Source organism: Dysidea avara, chromosome 4, assembly GCF_963678975.1.
Source record: "Dysidea avara chromosome 4, odDysAvar1.4, whole genome shotgun sequence".
NCBI classification, from domain to species: domain Eukaryota; kingdom Metazoa; phylum Porifera; class Demospongiae; order Dictyoceratida; family Dysideidae; genus Dysidea; species Dysidea avara.
Window position 1 is genome coordinate 37,120,402 of NC_089275.1, and position 23,551 is coordinate 37,143,952.

The 23,551-nt window shown below is 36.9% G+C and overlaps 3 protein-coding genes across 3 annotated transcripts in view; 2 read left to right on the top strand and 1 right to left on the bottom strand.

Moving 5' to 3' along the window:
* Positions 1–1,303, bottom strand: part of LOC136254868 (serine/threonine-protein kinase A-Raf-like) — a 66,854-nt gene extending 65,551 nt beyond the window's left edge. The window contains exon 1 of the mRNA XM_066047633.1: positions 1,083–1,303. Coding sequence (XP_065903705.1) covers positions 1,083–1,130 — 48 coding nt within the window. The 5' untranslated portion in view covers positions 1,131–1,303. The remainder of the gene's footprint in view (positions 1–1,082) is intronic.
* A 215-nt stretch (positions 1,304–1,518) lies between these two features.
* On the top strand, positions 1,519–12,476 carry LOC136254885 (uncharacterized). Its single transcript, XM_066047649.1, has 3 exons — positions 1,519–1,527; positions 4,234–4,359; positions 9,452–12,476. Exon 3 carries the CDS (start codon positions 9,475–9,477, stop codon positions 9,961–9,963), a length of 489 nt encoding a protein of 162 aa, XP_065903721.1. The 5' UTR covers positions 1,519–1,527; positions 4,234–4,359; positions 9,452–9,474; the 3' UTR covers positions 9,964–12,476.
* On the top strand, positions 10,881–12,095 carry LOC136253827 (leucine-rich repeat-containing protein 74B-like). The gene has a single exon (XM_066046484.1). The coding sequence runs from the start codon at positions 10,881–10,883 to the stop codon at positions 12,093–12,095; it is 1,215 nt and encodes a 404-aa protein (XP_065902556.1).
* Positions 12,477–23,551: the final 11,075 nt, after the last annotated feature.

A 23,551-nucleotide genomic window follows, 5' to 3' on the forward strand; every position in this document is an offset into this window, starting at 1 on the left:
TTATGTGTGCATTGATAGCAGCATCACTAGCAATTTTATTCAAAACGCACAACAAGGATATACGCCTACTTACAGAACACATGTGAACCACATGACATCATCTAAATGGTAGACTACATATATCACACTTTAATGGTTGATTTATAATTCTTTACTATAAAACAGATTTGACGAAACCCCACAATGAACCAAATTAAGTTCCAGGTCACATTTCTTTATCCATAACACAAACACATACAAACCATGTACATGATCATTTAAGGTATGACATCTTAACATTGCCTACTAAGGGATACGATACTACGCAATTAAGGACAACAAGGGGTATCACCTAGTTGGAGACAACATAAAATATTTCACCCACATGTTAACATTTGTTCTGCCTCCCTTACACAAAATGCTTCACTGTTATTCTCCAGTACCTTATAAGCACAAGCACAGTTTCAAAAACACTGAGGTAAGCTAGAAAACATATTAGAAACAAGTTAACAAAACTTAAGCCATAGAAATGAAGTGGGGCATCCCAACTGTTGAATGGAAGCTGTTTTATAACAAGCAAAGTGGAAGAAATGTCCAGACAAAGAGACAGGATACAAATATAATTCATACACTCTCAATAAGGCCTTACAACCATTTTACTGTGGGCTTATAGAATCCTTGGTGACATGAAACAAAGGAAAATAAGCCTGACAGATGTGATAAAACCAATAGAATCACTATGGCAGATATCACATCAGACAATATAGTGTAATATCACACACACTTAATGCTGCAACTTCAGTACTTGAATATCTAATCCAAGATTTCTAATTAGTGCCTATTACTTAATTACACTGGGACTTAGAATCAACATCACCTTTAAAGGAATGCGAGACTACAAGAGCAAGCGTAAACAAGTATGCTTAGTCTACAGAAAAACAGTGAAGGGCCACACAGCATACAAGGCCTAGGAATTTGTTTTTCATTGGCCTATCAACCCTACGCACAGCAAACGCAAATAGCAGTGATATGTTTGATGCGTGGTAAACCCTTTCAAGACTTTCCACAAAGTGGAAATCACTGCACACAACACACATCCTTACCTCGGTTCTGTTTTTGCTGGATTGAGCCGCTGCTGTTGTGGCGGTCATTTTCCTTCGTTAGATTCAAATGACCGTTGAAGATCTGTACTGTTTACTAATAGCACAACGAGTGGAAAATATACCCGGAAACTATCGAAGACATTCTCTTCTATTTGGCAGTCAGACCACTGCTCCCATTTAAAATCCCGGCCTTAGACTTCCGTGATTTAATGCGCGCTTGATTTACATTCGCGGTCACTTTTAGGCGCAAGGGGCGGAGGAATCCATAGTGTGGGTTTATGCCAATGGATCAAGTTAAGATGACTCGAGTGGTCAGTAAGCATGATATGTCATACAGACCTTATCAGTAACACTGTAGGTTGTGATCGTCCAGTGCTGAGAGATTTAGTAAAGCACGTGATACCCTTTGTGGCTAATCATTGGTACTAGAGTTGTTGGACCCAAAGTATGTCAGAAAATGAACTGAACATTATTGAAGAGGACACTAAGAATGACACCAAAACGTGTTGTAGGAAAATGTTTAGTAAATGGCTGAACAAGGATAGGTTAGCTAGTTGGGATAAATTGATAGAAGCTCTTACACTTGTTGGGCTGAAGAATGTTGCCTTCAACAGGAGTTAATAAAAGGTGAAATTAGTTTATTTTCATGGGTCAAATAGTGTACTACAAAAAGTTAGTGAAGCCAAGGTTGCAATTGATGCTAGCATCTACTGGGATTTTTTTCCAGCTCAATTGTCTTTCAACACATGCACTACATAACTACATAGGCACTGAAGTTTTATCGTTTGCACTCTCGTGTGACCACGTTGCATTTGAGCAGTACCGTATGATTGGTAGCCTAATAACTATTATCTTTATTACTAACTAATTATGCTTTCAAGCAAGTAGTGGCTACACTACAGGCTTTGTTTTGTGCTAACAAGTATAAGGAAAATTTAAGAATTTTAAGATCATGGAAAATAAAGTAGGGACAAGGGAGTTCGCCTACACCTTCAGATATGCTAGTGGACAATCAATCCCTAATTTGGTCTTAATTCTTTTTTCTTACACTTGTTTCTTAATAACAATGACTGGTAAGCCCATGCATCCCACATCAACAGAAAGGATGGTGCCAGCGCAGGGTTTTATTTGGGGGGAGGGGGCAGGGTACACTTGCCCCCCCCCCCCCCCCCCCCCCCCCATCACAATGCAACAGAAGCAAGTCTAAAATGCTGGAGTGGCATGTACCTCAAAATGCACCAGAAGCAATCTAAGAGAGTTTAATTAAAATACAAAATTTTCTGGTCACATTTCAGGTACCTAAGAATGCACTAGAAGTGATCTACATAATATAAGAATTTAAAATGCAAAGATTTTCTGGAATGGCATCAGGTGTACTTGAGAATGCACCAGCAATCTGACAGTCTAGTGGGCATGGCCTCTAGAATGCTGTGCAAATAAAAGTAAGTACAGAGATGCTTACACTATCGCCCACTCCCTTCCCCCTTCAGTCATTTTGTAGATCAAGGTCTGCAAAGATAATGTTCTGAACGTGTGTCCCAAATATCAATTACTGACTGGAATGTGAAGTGACCATTACGCTTCGCTTTCAGCTATTTCACAGTGTTACAAACAAAGAACAGTAGGAGAAGCACCTCTGCAATCAATTTAGTTACCACGGAATATACATAGGGAAACCATTGAGCTACCACGACACAAAGGAGGACAAAGGTAAGGCCACGATGTGTGTATTGTACATACTGCGGTATGCCAAAAGGAACCTGTCAGGCTGAAGCGGCGTTGAACAGTGGAAAAATTCAAGCCCATAGCCTTAGCCATCATGCTAGCGCCATTGTAGCCTTAGCAGCAAAACTAATGTGTTTGCACAAACTATGGAGAGATTATGAAACGTAAATGACTTGCCAAATAGCTTTCCTGCAGCTTTTTGAAAATCAAATGTGTAACTCACATCAAATCAAATGGCCGTTCACAATTACTAATATAACATTGTGATAGCAACCGTCACAGCATATAGCACTGCTTAATTTATAGTTTCACTATAAGATACAACACGAGACATCTTGTTATCTAGTTTGTTAATCATTACAAAGGTGTAGCCATCAGTTGAGATAGCAATCAGGTGGTGTAGATGGCATCTAGCTTCTCTCCTGTAGATCATCGTGATGATGCAGTTGTCAGTGAGGCAACGTTGTAGTGTAGTGAGGTAGGGCACATTAGTACCACTGACTGAACCTGATGGTCATTAATCAGAGCAGGAGAATGAAGTCACCTTCTGACTGTAATGATACCAGTGAAGAGCGTGGAGTAAAGCAAGCCATCAATTTTATCGGACACTAATAATATACAAAAATCAGTAATTTTACAGAATATGTATATATATAGTATAAGGAAAGTACATTTGCTCCATTACATAAGATAGCTACAGTTTGAAAGAATGTGGATAAATAAGTGGATTACTTACATAACTTCATTGTATTCAAACTTAATCATTGACTGTACAGATATAAGTAGTGGTAACTGGAGTGCAGATGATTGAGCCATTATACACACAGTATTGTTGCAAAACATTCACACATCCTCCGCTAGGATGCTGTACGTAGCACGTACCTGGCATGGTGGATCCAGAGAGATGCATAGGGGACACCCTCTCTCCCTATGAACCGAGGTTTTCATGCAGGTTGAAACATTCTAGTAGGACAGTCACCATTAAGAATCCTTTAAGAAAGTTTACTGGTGAGTATGATAGCTTGGTGCTGTGCTACAGGTACTGCCCAGCCCCCAGTAGCTATGTTTACGTAAAACACTCATGGAAATCACTGGAGATTTTACAATATTAAAAATGAATGAAATTTTGAAATTTGCATGCATGGAATCTCCAAATTTCATAGGTTGCCTACTCATGAAGTTGAACCTCGTCCAATGAAATGATGTTATGGACAAATATGGCTGTATCGTATAGCCAAAATATTTCGAGGGAGGAAAACTGTTGTTGATTTCATGGCTTGGGGGTTACCAGTGAAAATTTTATTCTTTAAATATTTAGACCTTCATGTGTATAACTCTTAGGATAGTAGCATGTTAGCCTTTTTTATTGTATACACAATAGTTTGATGTGCGGATCATATTTACATTGTACATTCTATAATACCAGACAACCAGTCATCACTATCAGAAGATTTAACTGATGAGCCAGTAGCTACTGAGAAGGGAAGGAAGAGGACAAACTCTAAGAGTGGACAAACTACAACAAGGAAGAAATCCCTTAGTTCTGAATCAGGTAATGTTTCTGACATGGTATATTCTCTGTAGCATGACTACAGATTAAAATTATTATACAGTACAGTCTTGTAGGTATCGTGATTGTTTGAGCTTTCCTGCCCAAGGTATCACCCAAAAACCAGTCTTAATATTCCTTCATGAAACTTAGCAGTATTGGTTGGGGAAGCACTTATCGTGGGTCCCATATGTGGCCCTATTTACAAGGTTTCACTGGTTGCATAATTATGTATTTATTTATTTAGGCTTTACAGCACAAGTGCTGAAGGTCTGTAGGACACCTGGTCCTACAGCCTGTAAAAGATGTTATATGTGACCCAGTCTGGGAAAACCGACCCAGTCTAGGAAAACCAGCCCATGTCAGCAGATTGGATTTTTCACCCAGAACACAAAGCTACATGAATAAACTACCTAACTTCACAATCAAAATCAGCTAGACGTGAGTGGTCTGGTTTTGCTGGCTGCTTTCCCAAGCCCAGTGGTGATCCATACATGTGGTGTGGGGTCTTAATAGAGCTCTGGTCAGCCTGGGGATGGCTGTGTATGGCTGTACAGCTCTCCGTGGTGTTGAATGAATACCTCTGCCCTGAATTTCTTTTCATTTTAGCCAGTTTGGCCCATAACATGGCCTAATTCATCACTACGCCTTCCTTTTCAATTTTTAAAATAGCCTCTTGCCCTCCTTCCGGGCCCCTGCCTCCCTCCCCTTTTGGAGCTCACCTGATACAGTCAACCACAGTTCTAAAATGGTGGGAAACTTAGTTGTTGGCTACATGCACAGTGCATGCTCTGGAAGGTAAGGAATTGGTATAAAACGTGTAAAAGTTTGGTACACATAGCTTCAACCATTGGCAAGCTACGACACACTAAATACTTAAAACCAGCATTTCTCAATACTTTTAAATAGGCGATAAGATCAAATTTTCCAGACTGGGTCACATATTAAGTGTGTTTGAAATGGCGCAGAAAAGAAAAAAAAATCCATGATTGGACCTGGGCAGCCTCGAACCTGCAGCCATCCGATTTACACTCAAACGCTTACAGGTGGTCAGGGTGTTTTCTCCTTGTCAATTTTATGTATATGTATCCATAGGAACTCTAGAGAGAGTGACTTACAGTATTATCTCAAAGTATCCCATACACCCACGTACATACGTGTACATCCTGTATCAACTATTTGGGTCATTCCATGTCAAATCACCGAGAAATTGTAGGGTCACCTCTCGGATTTTGACAAAACTTGGTGTGTTTGTAGTACCTATGGTGCTCATCACCCATTCCAATTTTTAGCCTCATACACCACATAGATTCTGATTTATGACCACAAATATTTTGAATATTTCATGAAAAATTAGTTCGTCTTGAGTGACAAAATCAACTGTAGCTCACCACTGTGTTAATATTTTAAAATAAAATTTCCAGCGATTAAAGACTTTAATTGATAGTTCAAGTAATCCATGAACTATGGGATATCAATTTAATTAAGGTTCAAAAAAGCTCCATTAAAAACTTTAATCATTAATATTTCAAAAAAAGTGCTGCTTCAAATTCTTTGAATTTTTTAGTAAATAATCATTAGGTTATGGTCTATTGTTGATAAAAATTTGGTGGTGGGGCCACAATGGGTCCAAGAGATATAATTAAATATGTTGTGGTATGTAGTGGAAATAGGAGTGTACACCTCTAATAACCACTGCTGATAAGGCCATGCCAACTTTGTCTTACACAATGAAGGTGTCCAAGTACAGTGCAACCTGTATTAGTGACCACCTGTATTGAAAAACCACGCAATTTATTTAGTTGTATAGTTTTCAAATGCAGCCAGTTTATATAGCTTGCAAAGGCAGTACAATGACCAGCTAATGATACCACGTCAGTTATTCAATTGGGCATGTATAGCAACATACTTGTCACTTACTTTGGGTATTGTAACAATGAAAATTATTTGAGATGATAGGGACGTTACTTTCAACTCTCCATGGTATGATAAAACCACTCTTTTGTGCCAATCTCAGAAAGCAGAGTGGAAATAAAATTTTACTCATAATCTGATGTTTTCAGGAAAGAGAGAGTTGTTCTAGCAAAAAATGAAGTTTTACCAGAATTGATTGTTGGATTTGTCACTTGTTTACAAGAAGAGAATCGGTGGTGACACTTTGCAGTGACACTAGGAAGTAAAGCTGACATTTCTGCAGTCCATCAAACTTGTTCAAGTATTCAGAGCCCCAGAATATCCACACTATACCAATGGATGACATTCTAACTCTCGTAGACCCAAGGACAAGAGGTAGTTGTGTGTACTCTGACAAAAAAGAAATGGCTTTTGCTACCAAACATCATCACACTGTATCACCACAGTAACAAACTTGTGTTACATGCCTTTGTCACAACCTGTTTATATATGCATACATTTAACTTGCAGTTGAATCAAAGAGTCTTGTGTGTCTGCAAACCTAAATCAACAGAATGGGCTTCAAGGTGTACAATACTGCATGGGATCTACTACATGTATAATACCACAAACACCGCTAACTATCTATCTCATAATCCCATAGAGACCCCTAGAAGCTGAAACTTTAACTAATAGGTGAATGTTGTCAAATATTCAAAATTTTAATCAGCACTTTTTGGTAGAGCAAAGGTCAAAGATTAGAAGAGGTAGTTAATTATCAACTTCAGCAAATTAAGCTGTTAAATATACCAAACGAAAGCTTTTTCTTTGAGCTTTAAAGTGGTGTAATTCATTTTATAAACACCTAAGTTATGATGCTTTGAATGATCACAAGTACAGCAAAAATAGTATGCTAAATAAGCCATTTCTGGGAAACCATACAAGCAATGGGTGAAGGGATACATGACCACTTGGATACCCACCCACCGAATTTTGTCAAATTCCGAGGGGGCCATGTGCAAAACTTTGGTGAACTGATATGGAATTACCCAATGCATACAGTAAATCCAACTAAATAAATTGCAGCACAAAGGTGGTCTTTCAATACAGGTGGTCACTAATACAGGTTGCACTGTACTTGGACACCGTCATTGCGTAAGACAAAGTTGACATGGCCTTATCAGCAGTGGTTATTAGAGATATACGCTCCCATATAGCAATAATAGACTACAAAATTCCACTACATACCACAACATATTTAATTATATCTCTTGAACCCATTGTGTCCCCACTACAAAAATTTTATCAACAATAGACCATAACCTAATTATTATTTACTAAAAAATTCAAAGAAATTGAAGCAGCACTTTTTTGAAATATTAAGAATCAAAGTTTTTAATGGAGCCTTTTTGAACTTTAATTAAATTGATATCCCATAGTTTATGGATTACTTGAACTATTAATTAACAGTCTTTAATTGCTGAAATTTTTATTTTAAAATATTAACACAGTGGTGAGCTACAGTTGATTTTGTCACTCAAGACGAACCAATTTTTCATGAAATATTCAAAATATTTGTGGTCATAAATACTATGTGATGTATGAGGCTAAAAATTGGAATGGGTGATGAGCACCATAGGTACTACAAACACACCAAGTTTCGTCAAAATCCGAGAGGTGACCCTACAATTTCTCGGTGATTTGACATGGAATCACCCATTTGCTAATTAAAGTCTATGGCAAAGAAATATTATACGTACTTACCCAGGCTTTTGTGATACACACGAGTATGAAATATTGATATTTGGGAATAATTGTTAAGCTAGTGATGAAGACATTGATTTTAACCCTTAAAGCCTCATAAAACTTAAAACGCATGTACCACAACCGCATAAGCCACTATATTGGCTACTGATATTGATCGATCAGTAACTCGTATACAGAAGGTCACACAGAATTGAAATTAAGATTTTGGGAGTGCTGTCATCTCAAAGAATAAAATGGTGTTCAAGTTTTACCGATTCTGATTCTCCTCCACCAAGGTATGACAATTTAAACCCAGGGATGTAAATTCGTGTAATGTGTAAATGCTGTGGACTCTTGTCGTGTGGAAGGTGTTTCTGTCAATCTACAAATTCAAATGGTCCACTGTGGCACTGTTTAAGCAGTGTTGCTTTCAGCAAGTTCCACAAGATTAGTCATCTTTTTGTTATCTTCATAAGCGAAGCATTCAAGTGAGCTGATGGTGATTCTTGCCGACTGAGGACAGATTTTCAACTTAAACCAGACAAAGAAGACCGTGAAGCACAAGGAGAAACAGTACTAACTGTTTTATTATTTATTAACACTTTCTGTTGTTACGAAAATGGTTTAGTTAAACACCATGCATTTTTCGTGCATTTTTTTATATTGCCACTACAATGGCTTATGCGGCTTTAAGGGTTAAAAAATATAGCAGGCCCACATGCGGGCACAATTCCACTGGTTTTAAAAAATATTTCTATCATTCATTTTAAAAGGCAGTCTACTACTCTAATACAATAATCACCAGCATTTGGTTCCTACACTAAGCACTTGTAGTTATGGCCAGCCAAAAATGCCTGTAGTTACCACACCTTTGTACAACTATGGTACATATGTATAAGAGGTAATAATGCAAATGAAGTGTCAAAAACATTTTGGATTGGTCAAGATGGCTGCTTTAGCTACGTTAATATTTGATATGTACAATGATGGTTTTTGTATGTAACCATAAGTCAAACTAAAAACTAATATATCAATTACAGCGCAAGTTAGCCAGTGTTTTTTTGTAGATTTGTTTTAGATGATTCACTGAGGACTTTAATGTTATAATATTGTATGACTGCATGGTGTTGGAGTCTACTGAGTAAAAATAAACTTTTCTCATTATGTATGTGTGAATGGAATATCATGGTACGTACATGGTATTTGTAAAATATACATTGTAGCATAGCCAGCAATAGTTTATTTTTAAGTGCACCATGATGCACACACATGTGCACACTCACACCTCCCTCCACACATACACACACACACACACATACACACACACACACACATACACACACACACACACACACACACACACACACACACATACACACACACACACTGTACATACACTGTACATACACACACTTATATCTGTATGTAATGTTAAGTGCGTTTTACTTCATCACAGTGGTTGACTGGCTTGGTGAATTCATGAAGGTACATTACAGCAACATGAGACTCAAAAAACGTGGAGAGGAGAATGACTCCTGGCCACCTGTTAAGACCAAGTCCTACATTACATTAGCACTCATGTATCAAAAAGATTTACAAACAAGTGAAGATACAACACGGACTATTTTTTTACGTACAAAAGGAGATATTTCTAATATACCTAAAAAAGTCAATTCGCAACAGTTTACTGACATTTCACAATTGTTCAGCTGTAAATCTGGTAGTATTCCTAACTGTATCCTCATCGACGGTCATCCTGGAATAGGAAAGACAACATTTGTTAAAGAGATCTGCATTGAATGGGCTGAAGGAAAGCTGCTCACCTCTGATAAACTGGTCCTTCTCCTGTTGTTAAGAGATCCTAATGTACAGAGAATTACCAATACACAGCAACTAATACAACACTTTACAAAATCCACCAGTAAGGTAACACAACTACACAGTTATTTAGAAGACACACATCATTGATGGTTTCGATGAACTGACCTATGAGCTACGTAACGAATCCTTTTTTAAAGGTTTAATTGAAAAGGAAGTTTTGCTTAAGTCTAGGATAATAGTAACATCATGACCCTCTGCTTCAGTCTGTCTCCATAATGTTGTAGACAGAAGAGTTGAAATTCTTGGATTTGACCAATCCAGCCGAAAACAATATATTGTTGAAGCCCTGCAGAATTCTCCTTCTAAACTAGAGAATTTAAAGAAACATTTTCATCACTATCCAATGATTGATGCCATTTGTTATGTTCCTTTAATAATGTCCATTATTATATATCTTTGCATTTGTCAACCAGATAATTTGCCACCAACTGCTTCTAAAATGTATCAAAGTTTTATCTTGCACACGATCTGTTATTACCTGAAGAGAACAAGGAAGATTGCTGAGCAAACACACATAAGCAAAGTTGAACACTTACCACAGCCAGTCCAACAAGCTCTTCAACACCTTAGAAAACTTGCATTTGATGGTCTTATGAAAGATAGAATAGTGTTTACAATGGATGAAGTGTCTAACATGTGTAAAGAAGATCCATGCAACTTGTTATGGATTGTTACAATCTGTTCAATGTTGTTGTCCAGAAGAGATTGGCACCACAACAAAATCATTTAATTTTCTTCATTTGGGGATACAAGAATATTGTGCTACAAAATACGTTGCAACATTACCAGAGAATGAGGTGCATGCTTTCTTAGCCAAGTCATTCCTTATCAGTGATGATCATCTTGATAGTAAGTGTGCACGCCTCTCTAACATGTGGATCATATACTGTGGTATATCTAGTAATTGGTTACGACATTACATGGCTATAAGAGAGCCCCCCTCACCTTTTTCAAAATGCCAACTACACAATGCCTGGTTTTGTACTAGTCACTATAACGAAGAAATGAATGAGCCAATGACATCAGAAAAGATAAATGCTTCAGCTCAACGAAGATCTTCTTTTAACCAGGATACTTCCACTACTGTAATGATTTCACAAGACATTTTGACAGATCCGTTAAAAGTTTTGTACTTGTTCCAGTGCTTCCAGGAGGCTCAGGATAGAGCTTTATGTGATGTCTTGTCCGATTCATTTCATGATGATGAAGTTAAGATCAGTGGTAATGTACTTCCACACCAGTTAGCGTCCCTTGGATTTTTCTTATCAAGTTCTAACAGGAAATGGAAGCGACTAGCTTTAACAAAAAGTGTCATAAGAGATCATGGAATCCAACTGCTGCATCGCTACCTTTGTGGAGACTTAACAAATGAGCAAAAAATAGAAGTGATTGATCTTACTAGCAACTACCTTACTAGAACATCATCACCTCTCATTGGTGACATTATTGTTCACACACAGCCACACACAGTAATTTTAAATGATAACTGTATACATATTGTTAAAGACATCTCTGCTGCAATAGCTGCTGCAATAGCTGCTACAACCACAGTCAAAGTGTTGAACATGACTGATAATGGGCTCTGCACTTCACAAGAACTACCAGCAGTCCATGATATGATAAGCCGTTTGGAAGAACTTGACATCAGTGGTAATGAACTTGATGATGGTGCAGCAGTTGTGCTCTCAGAAGGAATTAAACTAACCACTACATTGAGATCTCTGGTGATCTGTCGAAATGAAATCAGTGCTGTGAGTGCCAAACTAATTGCAGACAGTTTGATGTACAACACCACTTTGGAGGTGCTAAATATGAGCCACAATAATATAGGTGAAGATGGTATTGTAACAGTTGCAAAATCCATTGCTGTTAACAATGTGCTAAAAGAACTACACATTCATGCAAATAGAATCAAAACTGTAGGAGCTACAGCAACTGCTAATTATTTAACAATAAACACTTCACTTGAAGTACTTCATATAGATGCAAATATTATTGGAGATGATGGTGCTGCATCAATTGCTAGAGCTATTGCATGGAACAAAACACTGAAGAAACTGTTCATCAGTCATAATAAAATCACGTCGACAGGAGCTATTTCAATTGCAAGGAGTTTAGCGCAAAACACATCACTGGAAAAGCTGGATATAAGTGAAAATGACATACATAAAGATGGTGCTAAGCACTTGCTGAAGCAATTAGTAACAATAGCACATTGAAAGAACTAACTGTGTATAGTGACAATACAATAGATGTAGAGTCATACACGGAAATCCTAAGGAGTGCACACTTGAACAATTCTCTACATAAACTGTTCTTTCCTTTTGCTTTACGAGTTAATGTTAAAATCAAAACAATTACTGATGAAATCAATAGCAAAAGGAGGAAATTTAAAATGACAAAACTAGAATGTTATTGTAACTGCGTTGGTGTTCGTGGTGAAACCCTGTCAGTATGCCAGCCTTATTCTACGTAGTTACTATTATTGCTATTTAGTGTATAGTGAATGAGTATATGGTTATCATTAGTTGTAAAGCTGTAAGTTGTGCACTTTTATTGTTGTTGCTGTAATTGTAATTGTAACTTCAGTGTTACTGTTTTATTGTCTGCACCTGTATAGCTTCTATAAGATCTATATGTGGATTATAGGGCATAAAACAATGCCAAGGTTTATTATTAGGACACCGTGCCCGGCTGTCATGTCTTCAAATGTAATGAGGGTATCCAATTGCAAAACAAAGTGCATGTGTACCATGCCATTTGTTGTCATTGTATGTGATTGATAAATCAGTAAAGCTAGAGCTGGGCAATATTTCAATATAAGTGGAAATATAATGATATAATTGCCAATATCACCTAGCTAGTGGCTATGTATCTTGCACTTGCTATATACCTACAAGGAAAGGCAATTCATGATCAGTTATATGGGCAAATTCCAGCTGTTATCTGGCACCATTTCACATTCTATGATATAATATGATGCAATAATGTGTTATGTAATGTTACTAGTCTTACTGCTTGACAAAAAATGTTATTATACTCAATATTTAATCATATTGTAAATTATTTTCAGTATCACCCAGGACTAAGTAAAGCTATATGCACTACCACAAATAGTGACACCTTTCACTGCCAACAAAATGAAGTGGCCATGGCACACAAAAGACAACGAGTTATACCATAAGTACCTGTCAGGCTGAAGCAATGTCTATTTATAATTAGCTATTATTAGTATATATGAGCTAGTCATTCAGTCAGTCAGAAGAAAATCCCACTAAATACTTCTTTTTTAAAAAAATTTTGTAGCAACCTATTGGAAGTGTGACACTGAAGAGATATATAGGCTATACAATAAAAACAAACTAGTGAACATCACTACTAAATTTAGTGAAGGTCACTACTAATGTCTACCACAATGCTCACTATTTTTGTGTAGTGAAGTTCACTACTAATTTTGTAGTGAGGATCACTACAAAAAGAGTAGTGAGTATTGTGGCAGAAATTAGTAGTGACCTTCACTAGTTTGTTTATATAACTATACTTCTAGGCACCACGAAAGTAGGTAACAATATCATGGATGTATTATATCACAATCACTTTTCATCATAATTATATACCCATTATGATATGCAATGAATAAAGCACTACAAATTTGCCAGTGTGATCCAATTTTGAAACCAGTATATAGTATACTTTCAGTAGAAAGTTGCTATGAAGATTCCCAAACAGTACTTCGTCCAGCTAGTATAAGAGTAATTGCAGACCACAGCTACATATACACATATGAAGTATATATCTTCGCATTGTCCATTTGACTATTGTCTCACATATCTCTCCAATTCTGCCTCTCAGTGTCAGTTTAACTGGTCTGGTGTGTTGTGTGGAATAATTTATATCTTCGATAAATACTTTTGTAAATGAAACAAGATCATCTGTAGTTTCCTTGCAACATTCAGAAGTGTAAAGAGGAGTGTGGAGAGTTTCCAAGGTTTTCAGGAACTTTCCCTTTAAATTTATAATTATTTCTAATCTTTTGCACAATATACTAGTTCAGGACTCCATTTAGTGTGGCAACACAAAAGTAATGAGTAACAACTTGCATAACAGTGCAACTATTTATAGTATCATAAAACTTGCATTCATTACTTAGGAAGGATTTCAGCATTTTCATGGAAGCTGCATACTTAGATCCTGTCTAGCTACCAACTACCATCATGGTTAAGTGCATATAAGTGTACACTGTGCAGAACTATCGTACAACAATGTTGTGCAAGGGTGTAGCCAGAACCTATAGCTAGGCCAGGGCATCAACAGTAATTATAAACATCAAGATTGCATTACTCTAATACAACAGTCACCCTAATACAGCACTTAGTCTCCAGCAAATCAGTAGTAGCTGACATTCTAATATAAACTGCTGAATTCATCAGCCTCACAGTCAATTCCAGAGGGTCTAATGTTAAAAATATTCTGGTTGGCATGTATTTAGTCGGGAGAAGACAAGCTAAGAGCTAAAATAACTAATAGTATTAGTGTACTGAAGAGCTGTATACTGCAAGCTGCTGAAATGGCTCAGAAGGGTGAGCTAAGGTCTTTGAAATGCAGAAGAAGACTGATCAAAATAACTGTAGTGATGATGTAACTTTAATAACAATGATGATGATGTAGCTGAAAATATAACCATAATAGGAACAATGAATTATATAAAATACACTGATTGAATTTATGCTTTGCTGTTGCTACATTATTTTATGTGCTGATTCTATTGTTGGACTGGGAGAATGGTAACTTTAGCATTTTGGCTCCCAGTCCAATGGTTAATTTAAGCATTGTTTTGGGAACCAAATTTTCAGTTAACTTCTGATGAACACCAAGCCTTCTTAATACATAGTTGTACTCTTGTAACCAGTAGAAATGCCAATCTTGTGATGAATCAAAGCTTATTGTATGTAGCTAACTATGTATAGTTACTATAGAGATGAGTGTGCACTAATGCGGTCTGTATATGATTAATAATAAGTTAGTATTGCAAGTGTATTTGGTCCTTGTCTAGTATCCAATCGAGCACCTGCAAAATATCACAATTTGATCTTTCCTTTTCTCATAGCCTATTTACATGTACATATTAGGTGAGTTTTTTGGGGTGGTGCTTTAGCATATCATACAAGCGCCCCTTAATCTATCTTGCATTATGATATGGTTATAATTTATACCAGAGAGACGTAACTGACAAGGTGTGAAGGTAACTGACAAGATGTTGGCCTTATACATTGTGCAGTTTGCATTATAACTATTAATTATATAAACTGGCAACATCATTGCAGCAGTTGAAACCTGAACTGGATGGCTATAGCTAGGTTTCAACTGCAGTGACATGACTTTCCATATTAGTCTCATCATGACAGTCAATTGTGAGTGACTACCAGAGCACTTGACCTTGAGGGTATGTGCTTCTATTTATTTTCTCCATCACTTTATTTATATGCCTCCTGTGGTCACTTAGTGCGATGTACATATAATATACTTAACAAGTGTGAACATTATACTAAAAGACTGCAGGAGATATATATATGTATATGAAATTCATAATTCTGATATCAGTGTGTCGTGCGGCCAAGAAAGCCGGCGACCACACCGTGAGTATATTTACAGGAAGAAAGAAAACAGCTTTTTCACGCATGTATAGCTCCATGGCCTCTTCTCCAAAGCACACTATTTTTGTATTATAGCTGTCCCCCAGGTAGGGTACGCCACACAGCAGATTAGATTAAATTCGCAACAGCCATTTACGAGATATGGGCGTCCAAAATTTCGTTTTAATTTCTTCGTTTTTTTTCTTCTTATGCCGTACGGGGGGCTACGGGGGCTTCGATTTCTTTTCGCACACTTTGCAAAAATTGCTATAAAATGCAAACGTGTAACTCGGTTGCTTCGATCTTTGGCACAAATTAAGAACGTGTAACGGTGGATTCACGTACCAAGTTTGTTGTAAGTCTGAGTAGTATTCAAGGAGTTATGGACGTTTATTCACGTAAAAACAGATCAAACTTCTGTCACGGCTACAGGGTAAACCAAGCATAGGAATAACTTGAAAATTGGTGTGTAGATAGGCTGATCATCGTAGCAGTGCCTTTTGATAGTTTGAATAGCAATAGAGTTACAGCGACAAAGTTATAAAGCAAAAACTAAGCAAGTGTAAAATCGCGGGATCGAGATACTCTAATAGAGCAGTCACCACGGGGTAAAAAAGGTGCGCAAAAAATGTCGAAAAAAACAACTTACCAGGGTACGGAGAATATACTATCTATGCCAGAATTCGAACCAGGGACCTCCATACCTAACACCTCCATCCTTAACCACTGAACCACTGCTACCTTGACTGATCACCTTACTTAATTTCTGCTTTATAAATGAAATTTCTAGTTGAAATCTGCTTATAGTCAAACGTTTGTAATTTCATAGATCTACCAATAGAAGTTCTAGACTGTTCTAGAACATTCTATGTATGTTCTATTAGAAGTCCTCAAAAAAAAATGTGCACTCTATTAGAGTATTACAATAATATTATCAAATATTGAATTAAATCATGCAATGAAATACATTTATAAGTCTGTCTTCAATAATCATCATTGTATCTACATAGAAAAGAAGAAATGTGAGTAAAGACAAACCTCAAAGTCAGCCATAGGCTGGTTTTGGGGCCTTGTAAAGTACAAAAAGGAGTGAAATCCACACAAAAACAACCAAGCTGTGAAAAAATGGTGCGGCCTTAAAAAGCCTGGGTGAAAAAAGTTGTGAAATCAAAGGTGGCGGCCAAGAAATGGCTGCAATGATGTTAATGCTAAAAATTTTAATAATGGCTGTGTGCATTGTAAAATTTATTAGCATTAACATCATTGCAGCCATTTCTTGGCCGCCACCTTTGATTTCACAACTTTTTTCACCCAGGCTTTTTAAGGCCGCACCATTTTTTCACAGCTTGGCTGTTTTTGTGTGGATATGGTACAGCCACCATCTAGTGCTGAGGGTTAGTGGCAAGGGGTCTGGATACACAGGAACAAACTTGATGCTTGAGTTTATAGTGCTTCATTTTGCAACTGAAACAGCAATTCTAGTGAAATTTTGAAGTTACAGTGTCTGGGACCCCAGACCCCTGCTACCAGAGATTCAAGCACTATGTTAATTTTATAGTTATATCACAGCAAGAGTAGGATATCTAGTCCAAGTCAAAGGTGAGACAAGTGTCAACAGCTAGATATTCTATGACTGCTTTGATATGACTGAGTAAAAGAATTGTTGGTTCTTTGATGTATATGGCTCTGTATACGTCTGGGTCAAATTTTGCCTAAATTGCTCTCAGGAATTTCCCAAAATTTCCACCTTTTTATGCTGTTCGGTGCACCCATTATACTTAAATTATCCTCCTAGGTTATTAACATTTCTTACAATAATCTTGAAACATTTTAATCAGTAAATACACAGTGTTTCACTACAAAGTGACTGTTGCATTATCAATCTAATAAGGATCCATGTACAATGCATTTGAGCACTCTATTGCAGTTTTCATTTTCTACTGACTGCTCTTATTAGGGATTATAAATCTATTTTCAAGAAAGTAAGCTCCATAGTTGAAATATCGACATCTATCTAATTCCTTGATTATCTGACCACCTTGGGACCAAGACATGTCAAAAGTTCAGATAATCAAAGCCCATTCATTTATATACAAAACCCCAAAATACTCTAATAATAGAACATACATCTTAGACAAAATACTCTAATAGAGCAGTCATTTCTACTGCTTAGATAACCAAGTGTTTGGATTATAGAGGTTTGGATCAGGTATGGTTTGGATAATCGAAGTAGCACTGTATGCTAGGCATAGCAATCGTTTTTTATTATGCTGGCATATTTGAGACAGGCCCAGCTCTGTATGCAAACAACATGTGATACTGACACTACAGTTTGATTGGCAACATTGTGGTATTAAAGTGATGTTGCTGCATTTTCTGTCTGTAAAAAACACTTCTTTTGTCATAGGAAATAATTTAACACCTTACTAGACTGTATTATATTATGGCCTGGGCTATAACTACCATACAATTCCAGTAAATTCTTTTGAAGCATGGCTTCATTGGGATATGTAACTGTAAACAATATTTGTAGAGTCCTTTATTAATGATAAAATACTCCATCCCTTTAGACCAATGAAGAGGTTCTAGAATAGCCACAGTGTGAATCAATTGTAGACTACTAAACTAAACTTATTCTATAGTGGGGCATTCCCTGCTCCTGGACAGCAGTGGCAACATACAGCTGTATATTGTTGGCTGTGATTGCTTGCATACAATGCTATATAGTATCAAGACATGTTCAAATGGTCAAAGCCCATTAATTTAAACACTCTAATAGAATAGTCATTTCTGTTCAGATAATCGAAGGTTGGAAATAATCAAGGGAGTACTGTACAATTTTAAATCTTACAGTTTCTGCTCACAAACTGCAGCTATATAGTATTGTATACCATTACTAATAAAGACAATCTCTTTCTGTCACCATAAAGTGGCTTACATTTATTTTTATCAATTATCGCAAATTCAATCTCAGATGGTTAAAGTCCTAAAGGAGCATACCTCAGACCTCTATCGATGATTAAAACATGATCAGTTTACTTTGTACAGAACCAATTGTTGTATTACCAGTTGCCACTTTCTTGTGGCCCTCTATATAAATGTCCCTGTTAGTACCCCCTAATAGATGTCCCCTGCCATGCATAGAATTTTCCCTATCTGCGAAAAGTAATCCTTCTCATTTTAATCAAGCATGTATAGTTTGGTACAGGTGATTGTTCCCTTATTGATTATTACACTGTGGTTGTGGGTTAAATTTTTTTCTCCTTTTCACCATCTCTAGGCAAAATTTGTGACATTGATGAAGCCCTACAGGATTCTTCTGAACTAGAGAATTTAAGGGAAAAATTTCATCACTATCCAATTATTGATGCCATTTGATATGTTCTTTTAATAATCTCCATCAACATTGTGTGTTCGCATTGTCAATGTTAGCTATGTATAATCTGCCACCAAATGCTGCTAAAATTTATCTTTCGCACAATGTGGCATTACCTAAAAAGAACAAAGACTACTGAGCAAACACACATAAAATGTTGAACACTTACCATAGCAAGTAAAACAGCTCTGTAACACCTTGGAAAACTTGGATTTGATGGTCTTCTGGAAGACAAGATAGTGTTTACAATGTGTGAAGTATCTGACATGTGCAAGGAAGATTGGATTATTATAATCTGTTCAATGTTATTGTCCAGAAGAGATTGGCACCACAACAAAATCATTTAATTTTCTTCATTTAGGAATACAAGAATATTTTGCTGCAAAATATGTTGCAACATTACCAGAGAATAAAGTGCATGTACTCTTAGCGGAGTCATTTCTTATCATGGATGCATCTTGATAGTAAGTTTGCATGCCTCTCTAACAAGCGTATCATATTTTGTGGTATAACTAGTGGACAGTCTAATTGGTTATGACGGTATTATGGTTACATTAATGCACAGAGAACCCTCCTCACCTTTTTTATAAAGAGCATTGCTTCAGTCACTATAATGAAGAAGTAGATGAGCCAACGACATCAGAAAATATGACAAAAGAATTACCTTCCAGCCAAAATATTTCCACCACTGCAACTATTTCACAGAACATTTTAATAGATCTGTTAAAAGTTCTGTAATTGTTCCAGTGTTTCCGGGAGGCCCAGGATAGCATTTTATGTGATACTTATCTTTTTCAATTCCTTTGATGATGGTAAAGTTAAGTAAAGTTCACACAGGAAATGGAAGCAAAAAGTGTTATAAGAGATCATGGGATCCAATTGCTATATACATCGCTACATTTTGGAGACTCAACAAATGAATAAGAAATAGGAGTAATTGATCTTACTGGTAACTACCTTACTAGAATATCATCACCTCTCACGGGTGACATTATTATTCACACTCGGCCACACACAATGAGATTTGTATACATATTCTCTGCTGCAATAGTTGCTACAACCATGGTCAAAGTGTTGTACATGGGTGATAATGGGCTCTGCACTTCACAAGAAATACCAGCAATCCATGATATGATAAGCCAGTTGGAAGAATTGGACATCAGTGGCAACGAACTTGATGATGTCGATGATGCAGCAGTAGTGCTGAAAAAGACCGCAAGTGGAATAAATAAATTGAATTAAGCATTGAGTACAATTCCAGAATAGGTGCAGCATTGATAGCTAAATTGGACATCGAGTAGCTATGCAGGTTTTGCATAAAAGTTCAAGAACTCTAACAGAAGAACAGTCACTCATGTTTGGTCAACGATGCATCACAACAAGCCAAGAAAGCTTCCTTTTTTGCAGATCAACTGTCACTACTACGTGAGAAAATAAAATTTTAGTCATTTTGGCTTTCGGTTTAATCTTGCCTGCTCTATTATTGGCCACTTTATTGACAGAATTTACATTAATTTTATCAGTTTGGTCCTATAGGAAGTGGCTGCTGGCCTTATTAACAAGGTGGTCACATTAACAAAACTCATTGAGAAATTATGGAAATACATCTGGGCTTCATAGATGTGGCCACTATAACAAAGTGTAACAAGGTGACCGCTAAGTGAGGTTCCACAGCTGTTGATACAGGACCTAGACAGATGTCCTCCAAGAAAGGGTGCTTACAATTCAGTGGAGTAACTGTATGATTGAGTCATACACGTAGAACCATTATGTTAGCCTGCAAAGTAACCTCTAGTCACCCATTTAAAAGGTCAATGTGTATAATCTGTACCTCTATGGATTATAACAATCATGCATACACAATTCTTGTACACTACATGGCTTGCCATATTAGTGGGTAATTTTCGTTTTCCCACAGATTACCTGTTATTGCAGATTTAACCATTATTTTGTCTGAATAACAAAAAATTAACATGAACAGGTCAGTTTTTCAAATTGTCATGTATGTACAAAGGTACACAATGCGCTGTACAGTGTCGACAAATGCTTATTAGATCATGAAATTCATGCAGTGAGCCCTCCAAAGTTGCAATGTTCACAAGTAGGTGTGTCAAACAGTCAGAAATGCCATCAGTTGAGACTATACATTGGAAATGCACCAGAATTGGACATAGCTTAGCTGTTGTAGCATGTATAGTGTGATAATGGTAATGAACTGCCCACCAGTACTCCACACTTGGAATTTTCTGATGAAAACAGAAAACCACAAATAGACCAATTGTTGCTGTCTTCACCCTCAAGTGCTCACAGTCTATAATAATACCAAGCTATTGCGGAATATGAAGTAATATGTAGTATATAATGCAATACACATAAAAGATCAGCGTAAGGCTGAGTGGAAAAAGTAGAAAAAGGTAAATCCTACTGTTACGGTGCTATCATGGCTGAAATAGATAGCTATTAGCCTGTAAGAACTTGAAGTTAGTTTTTACGACAATAGTAAGAGTAATAAACACATATCATGCCTTCGTATACTATCTCTTTCTGAACAAGTAGAATTCAGTAACAAGATGACACACAATCAAAAGCACGGCTGGTTGTTCAGTAAGGTATAGTCACTACACCAATAACTCCTGTAGAATCATCCACACCTGTGTCAAAATTTAATCTAGCGATCGAGAGACTAACTGATTAGTTTGTATTGAATTAAGAAATCAAGAATTCCTCAAAAAAAAGGCTAATAAACACCTTATGAAAACAAAATGCTTTACACAAAGTCAAGCGATCAAGCTGGGCCTTCAAGGCCCCTATTCAGATGATATTCTAGTTGATCAAACATGTCATAGTAATAGTTGATCCAAAGTTTACAGAACCATATCCCTTGTTAATTTATCTAGTGCAGGTCCCGGGAGGTGCCAGAACTCATAATTCCTAGCTGTGACACACACTAAATGTTGGCTGCTGAGAGAACCAATCATTTAGCGAGACAAGTACAGTGCCGAATCTAAACTATGCGATTATATTTCGCGAGTAATAGTTTTACGAATGGTAGAGTGAAAGTCACGTGATTGTGTTCGTTAGCCAAGCCTTAAAATGAGAACCATTGTCGTTTTTGCTTTTATTCTAGTATTGAAGACTTCAGTAAACGCCCAGCAAAATCTGTTTGTAGATGGTGAGTAAATGTTTTCATATTTTGTTTTAAAGTCAATGTAGCTACCCGGAAATTCGATGGATGGGTCCGACTCCAAACATTTGCTGCCATTTTCCATTGAGCTCGTATTAGCACTAATATTCTTACCACTTAAAAGGCCATCAGTCATCTAGGTGTAATCTCGCACTTCAGGCTGTTTTTTAATATTTTTCAAAAATTCTTTTAGCGGCGCCGGTGGGGGCAGCGAAAAGCCAAGTTTACCTGCCACCCCCACACAAACTAAGCTAGATGCTTCTGGCCATGTGATTTATTGACGTGACTGACACGATACCAATGTATGCATGGAAAGAATCTGGTGGTGTAAGAAAATTATGCTAATCTGCTAAGGCTCCCACAGGAAAAGGCACAATGAAATTGATTGGCATAGAATTCTACAATAAGTTATTGTTCTGTAGACTATGCCAACAGGAATTATGCCAGATTATTCCTGTTATTATAGTGTGTTCAATCTGGCATTAATTTTACAGAGTAACTAAACCTATTGTAGAATCGTGTGTATTATTCTACAGTAACTTTTCATGTGATCGATCAAGTGCAAAGTCTTGTATGCTGATGGCCAAATTATATAACCTGCCAGCTTACTGTGAATACTGGCTGCATTACAATACAGTTCACTATTGCAAATGCTAGATATGAACTATACATTTCTAGCACTGGTAGCTATTGATGCATATGATGGCAATCAAAATTAATGTGCATATGTTAAGAGTCATGAAACTTCAGTATCTATTAAAATGTAGACGGCAATTAACCCTGTACCACTGAATAGCCAGAGTAGCTCATTTAACAGGCTCCAAATCAGACACAAATTCTTCCACACTACAAAGAATATTCAAGCACCCTGCTTATCTCCATATAAGTCAATGTTGTTGAAACTTGTGTGACAAGTTTCAGTCTTTTGTCTGGATACAGCAGTCTTTGAAAGATTGGTCTGATGAATACGTAAAATTGGCAATTCATGACAGCCCCTATTTACAGTAGACATTCCAGCCGTACTTTTAAATGTATACTTTTTGTGCTCAAGAAATAGATTATTGATTGGCAATCTTATAGCCTACTTTGGCATGCATGAAGCCTAAACACAGATAAAGTACAAATTTTCTCTGTATTTTCCCATACATTTTTACTGAAAACTGGAACAATTAAATTAGGTAACAATTTGGTACCTCAGGCTGTCTTAAAATTGCAGCTGTTTCAAGCCATAAGTTTGTGCATACACCAAGAGTAACTTTAGGGTTTGTTTGTATCTCAGTGAGTTTCAAATGTTTTGTATTGAGTGATATGTGTGCACTTGTCAATAAAATGGTGTGTATCCATATGAAGTAGTGCTCTCAACTAAGTAGAAAAATAGGAAATGAACAAAACTTGTAAGGGTTACTAAACAACTACAGAGGAGGTGCCATAATAATGCAAAAGCAGAGTTGTGGTTTAAGCTATATGGATTGTTATGCCTAC